General features: G+C 42.9%; 2 protein-coding genes across 2 annotated transcripts in view; one reads left to right on the top strand and one right to left on the bottom strand.

Annotated features, from left to right (window-relative positions):
- Positions 1-12364, top strand: part of LOC5507865 (pecanex-like protein 1) — a gene marked incomplete in the record, with an annotated part of 30576 nt that overhangs the window by 2483 nt on the left and 15729 nt on the right. Inside the window, 7 exon segments of the mRNA XM_048729965.1 lie at positions 13-45; positions 630-685; positions 1540-1671; positions 2709-3548; positions 4764-4884; positions 10632-10895; positions 11726-11879. Of these exon segments, the coding sequence (XP_048585922.1) occupies positions 13-45; positions 630-685; positions 1540-1671; positions 2709-3548; positions 4764-4884; positions 10632-10895; positions 11726-11879 (1600 nt within the window).
- On the bottom strand, positions 4337-7889 carry LOC5507867. Its single transcript, XM_001628435.3, has 2 exons — positions 7043-7889; positions 4337-6312 (listed from the first exon to the last, which is right to left on the bottom strand). The coding sequence occupies exons 1-2, from the start codon at positions 7647-7649 to the stop codon at positions 5081-5083; spliced, it is 1839 nt and encodes a 612-aa protein (XP_001628485.2). The 5' UTR covers positions 7650-7889; the 3' UTR covers positions 4337-5080.

Genomic DNA, 12364 nt, shown 5'->3' with positions numbered 1-12364 from the left:
CCCCATCAGGAGTAGTTCCGATTCTGAGAACAGCTTGAGATTAAGGTATCTATTTTCTTCTTTTTTACTAAATATGTCCTTTCATCTTGCCAACACAACCAGATTAGCCCGGTGTCATACAGCAGGATCACAGCCTCACCACATACATACAGATGACATACATACTAAGACACCACACACTTTTCAACATTCTAAACCCCAACATTTGTACTTTATGCATTGATTACCAAGAAGCAAAAGACCAAACAGCAGTGCTTTTAGGAGAACTCAGAAGTTTTTTTTTTTGGGGGGGGGGTGGGGGGGGGGAAAGGGATAGGAGGCTGGTTGGTTTGATTGTCACCACAGTAACAGTGTCCATGCCATTTTTATGCAGCCTTTTGTCCTGTGCATTTGACAAGCATGTGTTTAGTAGAGAACGTTTTTATTACTTTTCCAATTCTTTGCCCCTGAACCTTAGTCATGATTGGCTAGAAGTGGCTAACTTTAGTGTTTTCCTTGCATAGGGATTTTTTTATTGCCACTTCTTGAGATTTTTAAAAACAAAAAAAACACAGCTTGTAGGCATTTCTTTACCCCTGTTTCTATTATTCGCCCCTCTGTCTGCTTCACAGCAGATTTTGTTGTTTCAGCCCAAGTGGGAAGTTGCCTCTACAGCCAACAAGCACTGACAATGATGTTGATGGAGGTGGGTGTGCTGTGTGAAAAATATGGTTCTTTATTATAGATAGTGCATAAAAACATAACTCATGCTTAAGCACCTACAGTAGTTGCCGAATGACTTCAGACTGTTGCCTAGTGGGTGGTTAGTGAGGTGTACAGTAGTTGCCGAATGACTTCAGACTGTTGCCTAGTGGGTGGTTAGTGAGGTGTACAGTAGTTGCCGAATGACTTCAGACTGTTGCCTAGTGGGTGGTTAGTGAGGTGTACAGTAGTTGCCGAATGACTTCAGACTGTTGCCTAGTGGGTGGTTAGTGAGGTGTACAGTAGTTGCCGAATGACTTCAGACTGTTGCCTAGTGGGTGGTTAGTGAGGTGTACAGTAGTTGCCGAATGACTTCAGACTGTTGCCTAGTGGGTGGTTAGTGAGGTATACAGTAGTTGCCGAATGACTTCAGACTGTTGCCTAGTGGGTGGTTAGTGAGGTGTACAGTAGTTGCCTAACAACTACTACCCAAATCAAGCAACATTAATAACTGTTCATATTTGGGCTTTATTGGTTATATTGGGTATACAAATTTCCGGTACAATGGAATATGAAACACTGAAAAAATAAAGATTGTTTGTCTAGATAATGGAAAGCTTCCATTGAATACTCTAATCTTGATAAAAGAAAGCTCGCACATATTCCTAGCCAAGACAACCGAAAGCTTGCTTTTGTTTCACAGAACCCTTTTGCCTAGAAAAACGAAACTCTCATATGCATGTTTCATGTTTCACTGTAGTTGCACCACAATTTTGCAGTTGTTAACCCACAGAATTGAAAGGCAAAGGTTAGTTTTTGCGTACTGATTTCTTGATCTGTTTTTATCTTCTCATACAGTAGATTATCAGCTATCATGCAAGGAGGGCGAGACTCCGTTTGAGAGTATGGCGAGTATTGGTACAGACCAGTCACAAGATCTGCTACAGACCTCCACTGACATGAACACAGAGAGCAAGGGTGACCTTTCAGGTAAGGAAATGCAATATATTCCAGTAAGAGGAACCGATGCTGAAAACAACGAAGCAGATGTCATCAAGGCACTCCCTGGACCTGCTCAACCTCGGCCTGTCGATATCCGGTGTCAACCTAGAACGTCAGTCAGTCACCAAGCTCCTTGGTGTCCACCTAGACTCCCATCTTAAATGGAACCATCACATCAACTATATTTTGAAATCATGCTATGGAACACTTCGACGATAAGGAAACTTAAACACTTCGCTGACTTTAAATTACGTAAATATCTAGTCAAAGCTCTTATTTTATCTAAATTAAGTTACTGTGACACTGTATTTTACCCTTTGCCTAAATATCTGCTTGTAAGGATGCAAAGACTACAATTTGCAATGGCTAGTTTTGTAACTGCTCACTATGTAAACAGTATCTCAACAATCCTGGACCTGAACTGGCTGCCTATAATCGAACTGAGGGACTACTCCTTGTTAACATCAGCTTTTAAAGCACTTTATAATACTTCCTGGCCTTCTTATCTTAACTTGGATATTGTAAAACCGACAAGATGCCTTACATCTAACTCTGGAACAAGACTAGTAGTTCTGTTCACAACAGATACTTTCCAGCATTCTGCAGCTACTCTTTTTAATTCTCTCCCCGCCAGTATAAGAAACAGTTCTGATTTTCGTCCTTTATGTACGTTAACTAGGAAATTTCTGATAACACGCTATACGCAGCTATGAGCTATGTATATTTGCGCCACGCAGCTATAAGCTATGTATATATTTGTACCTAATATATTTATTTGTATATAGGTCAGGTTAATTTCTTTTTTTGTTCATATATTTATAATATATATATATACCTATTGTTACTTAATTAGCTTAGCATAATTTCTTCGCAGATGAAGAGCCACCTAGTGGATACACTGTGAATAAACTATATTATTATTGTTATTGTTATCACTTTATTTTTGTATTCTAAACCCATACATTTTTTAGCTTGACTTATGTTAGCAGATCTAATCATGGTTGTTATTTTTATTTTTTATGAAGACATCAGTGACTTCTCCTCTCTACCATTACCAAACATGGAGAGCCCTATTCTGGCGGCCCGGTCAGCACCTGGACTGTCTGTCGCTGATAGCTGGAAACACGACGTGGTGTCGCCCAAGAGTGAAGGATCTGCCATGAGTATAACCAGCAATCAGTGTACAACTCTAGAGGCGGTCGCAGCAGCCCTGGAAAACTTTGACCATGCCAGGAAGACGCGAACCCAAGATGTGGGGTGTGGCACCAGCGAGGATGCAGCCATCTCTAGGCAAGAGAGTTCCAAGTCGAATGAAGGTTCAATCTTTCGTCAGAACTCTGAGGTGGAGTGTTTAAACCTTTCCAGGAACAATTCCACCATGGGTTCATCTCACTCAAGACCCAGGTCTGCGTCGGATATAGCGCAGGCGTCCATGCAAGCTGAGGCAGAGACTGAAGATGCAGACAATGAGTCAGGGCATGGAAGTCCCTCAGGAATGGAATCTTTATCCCTGCATGACAGCTTTCGGGTACATAACCCTTCCACCAGCTCACAACCTGAGTCCTTAGACAGCACAAGTGTCAACATCATGGTCTGCAACAAAGACACTGCATCCATAGCCACCCAGACAGGTAGTATTGGCGAGAGCTCTGACTTGATACTCGCTCAGAGGTCCTCTGCACTTGCACGGACACGACGCGGGATTCATAGGCGCTCAGTACGACGGCGTCAGCGGACTGGTTCTGGCGCACCTGTGACAGGGGTGTTGCTTCACGCCATGGAGACGGCACCACAGTCGGCACATGTTGCTGCTTCGCATGACGACACAACGCCAGGCGCGCTTCACTGCTTTCAGGATGAGTTTGGTAAGTGCCATCATAACCGTTTATTCATACCTGTATGGTGTGACGAAGGAGTTTCACTATTGTAACGTCCGCGAAGTAAAATTAAAAACTACTGAATAAAGCACAGAAACTGTACTATGTAAAAACGGTAAAGTACTGTACGGGAGATGCTATTGATGTTTTTGTTTGTAAATATTTCAAGTTGAAGTTCTGTGATCTCAAACAGAAATTAAATAATTTGCCGCAAATTGCAACCACGTAAGCCTATAATTGATAGCGTTGAACACCGTATATTTCTTAAAAATAAGGCCAATCACGCCGCCATTTTGTGCTCCTTCTCTGTAACGAGGCATTCCATTTCCAACTCTAGCAAGTAACTGAGAAACGAGCAGAGCCGCAAAGTTGAAAATTCATGGTTCACGCGGGTCCTTAAAAAGTAATTAAGTATCATAAAAGGTCTAAAATTTTGGAAAACGTTTCATTGTGGTCTTACAAAGTCTACAAATAAATGAATCAAGTTGGATAAGGATTTGGTAAATTGCTCAACTTTGCAGTGTAGATGAAGGCTATGAAAAGTTAAGGGTGCGTTACGGTTAATGATACACGTTCAACCCCATTGGATCTGGATCTCTGCAAATAGGCTTTGTGACTTGAAAATAGCGAGGTAAAAGCAACAGCAAGGTTTAATAGCTGGAATTGGTGAGAGGTTTTTTAGGATAAAATTTGGGAAAATCGTGTTAAGGATTCTTCACTTTGTATACAGTGACCTTAAACGTTGAAAGACATGTTTGTACACAAAGGCAATTTAAAAAAAATCGAAGTTTAATTGGATCACCCAATGTACTCTACGAAGGCCATTATCACAGAGCTCGTAAAAATAACGTTTCCATAACAGCTTTTATAACAGTTATTGCATTATCTCCATACTTTTTTAAACAGCTTTATAAAAGTTCTTGCATTATTTCACGACTAAGAAATGAAAAATGCAGGTTTAACTGCACCAATTGAGGGTTCAACGTTTATTTTTATACATACTGAAACATTAACTTGCTCTCCCAATATTACCGTAATAATGGTTAGATGAAAAACGTTATTGAGAGATTTTCCTAAAAAAAAGCTTTCCTATATGAAACAGTTGTTTATTTTCGGCTTGGTGTTCTCTTTCAGCTCAATATTCACCCTCAAATTGGTAAGTTAAATATAAAATTGGCTAATGTTTCTCTATTATCTATCCAGGTGAATGGCAGACGTACATGTTCAACGAAAACTACTCCTCGTCACCTCCTACTACCCAGGGTCCCTCGACCTCGACAAGCCGCCTCATCTATAACCGGAGTAACGAGCCCAGACCTAACTGGTAAGTACTGGTAACCACATGCTTACATACCTAACAAACACCTGTATACACAACCAAACGTCTGGCATTAGCGATAGGGTCGCCGTACCACACAAACACTTTTGTACACCTTATAAAGGCCTCTAAAGAGTGGGTAAGAAATCTTTGCGATGTTCAGACAATAAAATGGCTTGATTTTCTTATCCACTCCTGTCAGTCATTGCTTGACTGTCCATTCCAATGACAACTCACTTCCTTTTGTATATGAGAGCAATCTGCAAGACGCCCCCCAACGAAAAGGAGCTACTCGGTTCTCGAACCGTGTGGGATTCCTCAGGACGAATCCTTTGTCTTCTGCTAGTTTCTTTAGAGAAGGCAAAAATCTTGGTGGCCTTTCTTCTGCAGAAAGCAAGGATGCTCTTAGATAACGCAAGAAGTGTTCCATGATGTTGTAGTGCTCTGAAAATAAAACTCTTGGACTAAGAAAATTGATGTCGGAGAGCCGCCCTGTTAGGAAATAGTGTTCATTTTCCTTTATGTGGAGTGCTGTCGCTCCCATCATGAGCTGGTCATCCTCTGGATCTGTCCCACCCTCTTTGTTTTGTTTGGGTTTGGTGACTCGTTTGTCGTCTATAATCAAATCACCGTCCGCCATTAATCGAGGAAAGAACTTGACCCAATTGAATGTCTCCGTGACCACTGTTGCTGACGGATTCTTGGGATTCAGGAAATGCTTGGCCAGGCTCAAGACTTCGGATAAACCCCCATAGTCCCACAAATTGGACATATGAATGCGGTCGAATTTCACGCCCTCCTGCGATACCTGTGGGAGATCCCTAAAGTCACCCAAAACGAATTTGATCCTGACTTTCTCGGCGTCTTGTGATATTTGAGCTGATTTCTGCAACACAAGACTTATGTATCTACTGTAGAGCTGCTGAACGGAGTCAATCTCTGGGAAGTTCTGATGAGCATCTTTGTAGTCCCAGCCCGTGAATGGGTGCGACTGCGGTGGAACTGCATACTTGAAGTCTTGTTTAACCATCTGACTTACTTCAAGGATCTTGAAACCAGTCAAAGTGACGTTCTCGTGCATTTTAATCGCGTCAGAGCCGTCTTGGCAAAGTACTCCATGCTTGAACCACGCTTTCAAGGACTCTTTGTGCTTATCAAGCACATCTGCCAAGTAGAATGAGGGTTCGTGAACCACCCCTTTACGTTGATTTTCTAAGTCAATGTGTTCGCCCACGAGTAAAAGCCACACTTTCCAAATACTCTGTAGTGTCTTCAAATGTTCGTTTTTGATGCACAACACCCCGTGGGAGATCACTTCTAGGCAGGAAATTCGGGTGAGGTCTTGGAGAGCTGAGACGAGGAACTCCAGCTCACTAGCACTCAGCCACAACGAGTACCAAATTTGGGTCACCAAGCTTGCCTTACTTGCTCCCCCTGTTACAACAAGAGAGTTAGACACATATAGTCTAGAAGTAAATTTATAGAACCATTGCCTAGAAAATAAAAATAAAAACTTTTTATTAGCTTTCTGTTATCATGAAATGGCTGCCACATGCCTGAGGAACCTTTTCAGACATGATTCACTTATCAAACGCTTGGACATTGGCTGGGGCTTGGAACATTATAGGCATTTGTATGTTCCCCTCTTATTTGGTACTATGTTACATCCTGGAAATACAAAATCGACATAGCAGCCAACCGCACAAGCAAAAGGAGGCCGTACTTGTTGAAATTGTTTGGCTATAAGGTTAGAAATATGATGCATTATAGTTTCACCAGTTACCATAGCAACTGTAGCCCGGTTAAATATGATGTTTTTCTTTAAGAATAACCCTTTTCGTTTGGAAATGTTTATTTGTTGCTTTTTACCTGTTTTTAGATAATTGATATTGGAATTGGTAGCTCTCGTAGGAATGAATAGTAGTAGGAAAGAATGTTTTATATTTTTAACAAAATGTAGCTGTAGTCATTATTTCATTTATTATTATTGTATAACTGTACGTCTCAAATGTTCCTTAGACAAGTAGCAATAATTATATGGTTCATGGTCCTTTTGAGGTATTTCGCCTATGGCGTTTAATTGCTAAATATAAGCTCTCGGTTTCGCAAGACAAAATAAACGGAGGCTTTAGACTGTATCAGCAGCAAGGAGTTCATTACTCACCCTTCACTGTCAAGTACAGCATCAGTACAGTTCTAGCCAGGACGCAAGGTTCATTGTCATTCAAGACAAAAGTCACTTGGCCCTTGTATGTCCTCGGTAGCTCCGCTAGGGTTAAGAACACGTGTCTACCATCACCAGCACCGCAAAGCAAGAGACTCAGCGGCCCATCCACTTCCTCACCCTCGTTCAGGCGCAGTTTTAGGAGATCAATAGCAGGGCTGTTTCCCCAGTAGTACAGCCTACTAAGTGAATAAGTAAATGAAATACCAGGAATATTCAAGCATTTATGCTGCTCCCAAACTTGAACCGTCTTCTTGGCCATCTTGGTACAGCGTTTTTTGTGGGATCCCCAAGCTTCACCTTGACATTCTTTGCTGCAGTACCAGGCAGACAGGCAGTTTGAACATTGCTTCATATTGCCACCTTTTTGGCTACACTTGTGGCAGTAGAGCTGCCGTGAGACGTTATCACAGTCCACTTTATGCCGCCATTGATTGTCGTCTCGGCATTGAGCGCTACAATACTCGGCGATGTTACAGCGGAGGCATTTAGGTCCTCCCTCCGTAAAGACACAACAGTGCCAGCATTGATTCCTGTAAAGCGCCATTATGGAGCGACACGTCGCCTTTGCTCTCCGCTATGAATGTGCTTATTGGGCAAACATACTTTCACTTTTACTTTACCTTGCGTATGCGTGGCAAGGCGAGGGAGTTTCTTGGAATTACAGTCACGCAACTCCTGTCACGCGTTCGTTTGTTTGAATGAACCGAACGTTTTGTTTGGTGGCTTTGTCCGGTTTAGTGCTGATCTTGATTAAATAAGTAATTAAAAGAACGAAAAAAACCTTCCGTATAAAAATTGGAGTGAACTACAGGCTCATAAGTGAGACATGAATTTATTATTATGTCAACATCACGCAGAACTCATCCGTGAACTAAATAGAGATAAGTTCATGGTTGGTGAGCGCGTACGATTTTTATTCACTAGTTGTGATGAAATCAAACGAGCGAGTGAAGCCCTGACCACACGTATACGGAATCGAATGAATCCTCAACTTTTTTCGTTTCGGATACGGCTATCGTCCACACGTATACCACGATTACGCTGGCGAATCCGCAACTTTTTGAATCCGCAAACAAAAGCGGAACGAAATGAATACGCTACGATTCCGTATACGTGTGGACGGTCGAATCTGAAACTTTTCGATTACGGAATCCGTGTGGACGGTTGAATCCGTAACTTTTGGATTACGATGACGTCAAAATAGTACCCAGTCTCTAACCGTAGAATAAAACAAGATGGCGTCGCAACGTGTAAAGCTAGAGCGTATACGTGTAGACGGGCGATTACGATACGATTACGCTACGTGTGGACGAGAAACTTTTCAATTACGGAAAGAAAAAGTTGCGGATTCATTCGATTCCGTATACGTGTGGTCGGGGCCTTAGAAACTAAAAAAAAGATTACATAGGCAGAAACGGCAATCATTTATTATGCATTTATTATGCCAATAAAAAGTCGACCGAAAACGGTTTCTTTATTCACAATTTAAAATAAGTGAGGTAGAGTAAAACTTTATCGAAAATCTTATTCCAATAACATAAGATTGTGTACAAAAAAGGCATACAAAATAGTGAAAATAACTATTTTCAACGTCAAAATTGGTCTGTGGTCAAAATAAGTAAATGGAAGACCTGCAGTTGAAGAGAGCCTAGTCTGAGTCTGAATCAAATGCTCTAATTCGCTTATGTATCTTTTGGGTGCTGTTGAATGTATAGTGACAGAGCTTGTTGACCGTCTTGTTTGTTGTCAGAACTGCTACGAGCGAGCAATGTCGTGGCGGTCATTAAACTTGCATGATTTGTTTGAGTAGTTTTCTGTAAATAATAGGATGAATTAGCCGTTCCTGTAGCTATTTCACTCAGTGTTCGTGATATGTTCATTTGTTGTCTTTCAGAGACAGTGGAATAATTGGTAATGCTCTGTAAATTCTCGTGCCTTGATAGTTGTATTATGTCAGTTGGAGGAATTTCGCTGTTTACTAAGTCTGGATCATTGTTTTTCGGCCGCTGTGATTTTTTAGCTTTGGTCCAAGGCCTGCTTTCTCGGACATAGTTTTCGTCAATAGAGTTTAACTTGTTTATTCCTACTGGAGACTTTTTGAACCACGGTTTATCAGTCATGTCTCTATTAGTTGCGTTGTTTACAGCCAGTGATGGTGAGCCAGGACGCAAGGTTCAATGTCATTCAAGACAAAAGTCACTTGGCCCTTGTATGTCCTCGGTATCTCCGCTAGGGTTAAGAACACGTGTCTACCATCACCAGCACCGCAAAGCAAGAGACTCAGCGGCCCATCCACTTCCTCACCTTCGTTCAGGCGCAGTTTTAGGAGATCAATAGCAGGGCTGTTTCCCCAGTAGTACAGCCTACCAAGTGAATAAGTAAATGAAATACCAGGAATATTCAAGCATTTAAGCTGCTCCCAAACTTGAACCGTCTTCTTGGCCATCTTGGTACAGCGTTTTTTGTGGGATCCCCAAGCTTCACCTTGACATTCTTTGCTGCAGTACCAGGCAGTTTGAACATTGCTTCATATTGCCACCTTTTTGGCTACACTTGTGACAGTAGAGCTGCCGTGAGACGTTATCACAGTCCACTTTATGCCGCCATTGATTGTCGTCTCGGCATTGAGCGCTACAATACTCGGCGATGTTACAGCGGAGGCATTTAGGTCCTCCCTCCGTAAAGACACAACAGTGCCAGCATTGATTCCTGTAGAGGAAACGTTGTGTATTGCGTGGCAAAGCGAGGGAGTGTCTTGGAAATACAGTCACACAACTTCTGTCACGCTTTCGTTTGTTTGAATGAGCCGAACGTTTTGTTTGGTGGCTTTGTTCGGTTTACGTGCTGATCTTGATTAAATAAGAGTCGAGCAAAAAAAATCGCCTCCGTCCCTGACCAATGACAGAGCGCCAGAATGCACTGGGCGTCGAACATGCAGACAAAGGTTACAAACGCGCACTCACACACTATACGTACACGCAAACAGCTTACGTTCCCGGTATTCGCCGTGGTGCTTGATCCAAAGTCATAGTTCCAAGAAATTAATCATGCTTCAGGTTGCTGTACCACCAGTGTTACCAACCACAAAAAACATCGCATAACAATATTTTTTTTCATGGTCTCTGATCCGTGATTTGTCCTCCGTGATCCGCCATCCGTGGTCCGTATCCTCGTTTTACAAACACCCGTATAATTCACACGAGAAAATAGAGACGGGTTACCCGTCCAAGGCGAGTTTTCCGCCAAGACAGGAAACGTGTCTAGAAGTATAAACGGGACGAGACGGATTTTCGGACGGATACCTCCCCCTAATTCGTCGGAACGACGTGTTGTCACGGACGAAGTTCCCGTTCGGATGGGTAGCCCGTCTTCAATTGATACTAGACGGGTAATTAAGACGGACTAAGCAATGATTCTACTTGGTAAAAACCTTTTTGTCTATCAGGTTGGAGCAGTTAGTATTCTTGTGTCGTGGCTGTGCGCTCTCTAGTATTGTTTGTTGATTATTATTCCTGTTGTCTATCAGGGAGACGAGCAGTTCATCGTCTAATGTCGTGGTGGAGCGTTCCCTGATGGGCTATGAGTTTCTGGATATCCCATCCAGCGACATCAGACCTCACTCCCACTGGCATGAGAATGTGTCATCAGAAGCGCTGCCCAACGTGCGCCCCTCATCGGTCACGCCCCTGGAGAAGTTCTCGGTGCCGCATTACTTCAAGTTCCAGATCATCCCAAACAAGTACATCAAAATAAAGTTTGACCGGCTGTCTCTGCTCGCTCTGATGGACAGGTATGACCTCCTCTACCTCTTTTCCCTCTTCCACTCCCCCTGGTTATGTAGGCCAGCCCCTTCAGTGATTATTATTACCTCCTTTCCCTCTTCCCCTTCCCCTGGTTATGTAGACCAGCCCCTTCAGTGATTATTATAACCTCCTTTCCCTCTTCCTCTTCCCCTCACCCTGGTTATGTAGGCCAGCCCCTTCAGTGATTATTATTACCCCCTTTCCCTCTTCCCCTTCCCCTCACCCAGGTTAAATTGTTCTGCCCCCTCATTGATCATTCCCCTCTATATCCCCCCTAGATATTATTACTTATAAGTAGAGGGACGACAGACACAACAGAAGTAGTGAGAAGCCAACGTTTCGGACTTTCAATTCTTCATCAGGGATGGGGGAGGGGGTCACGTTCCACACCTATCAGGACCCGGGGGGGAGGGTCGCGTTACTCACATATGTCAGTATTGTTCGGAATGTTGGCATCTCTCAACACCGTTTTGTTAGTCTTCCCTCTACTTATACATATGCTTCTTCAGACATTGCATCGAATCGGATCCCGAGACTGTTCGAATTTTTCACTTTCTCTACAAAAATGTCTTTATTATTTGTAATGTAACTTCGGTAGAATGGCATTTTCTGTGTTTACGTAAATACAAATTCAAGTCTATTAACTCGCCACTACCATAGCGTTTTGAGAGTAAAACAGATAACAAAGGTGGCGATGAGGGCCATGGTAAACCAGTTAGATTGTGCTTCGAAGTAAAGTGTGTTTTAGTGCTGTGATCACGATCTAGACATTATTATATTAATTGTAAAGATAGCATTCTCTGTGTCTGCGTTTCAGGAATAAATACATATTCGAGGCGCTAGTATCTGTGCTGCTTGCTGTGCTGGTGGCTGTTCTCGGGTACTGGCTGCTCGTCAAAGACTTTTTCCAAGACTTCTGGATTTTTCTGTTTTGCTTTATCGTGGCCAGCTGCCAGTTTTCACTTCTGAAGGTTTGTTTGTTTCGCAAAAAAACAATGTTCAGTGGTAATGGTGGCGATAGCCACGGTAATGATGAGGCTGTGAATATGATGATGGCGGTGGTGATGGTGATGGCGGTGGTTATGATAATGGCGGTGGTGATGGTGATGGCGGTGGTGTTGGTGGTGATAGTGATGACGATGATGATGGTGATGGTGATGGTGTCGGTCATGGTGTCTGTCATGGTGATGGCGATGGCGATGGCGATGGTGGCGGTGGCGGTGGCGGTGGTGATGGTGTCGGTGATGGTGATGGTGATGGTGATGGTGATGGTGATGGTGATGGTGATGGTGATGGTGATGGTGATGCTGATGGTGATGGTGATGCTGATGGTGATGGTGGTGGTGATGGTGGTGGTGGTGGCGATGGTAATGGTAATGGTGATGGCAGTGGTGGTTATGATAATGAAGGGAACTGCGATGGTTAGTTTGCAAAAAATGACAATGCTGATAATGAT

Source organism: Nematostella vectensis, chromosome 7, assembly GCF_932526225.1.
Source record: "Nematostella vectensis chromosome 7, jaNemVect1.1, whole genome shotgun sequence".
Taxonomy (NCBI): domain Eukaryota; kingdom Metazoa; phylum Cnidaria; class Anthozoa; order Actiniaria; family Edwardsiidae; genus Nematostella; species Nematostella vectensis.
Note: the sequence above shows the minus strand (reverse complement) of the source record. Positions and strands in the feature narration are given on the sequence as shown.

Excerpts from the sequence above, each read along its gene's own strand:
- LOC5507867 (XM_001628435.3), bottom strand. The coding sequence starts at position 7,649 with ATGGCGCTTTACAGGAATCAATGCTGGCACTGTTGTGTCTTTACGGAG. Across the intron at positions 6,313-7,042 it reads GCTGTACTTGACAGTGAAGG|GGGGAGCAAGTAAGGCAAGC; the intron begins GTGAGTAATGAA and ends TTGTTGTAACAG.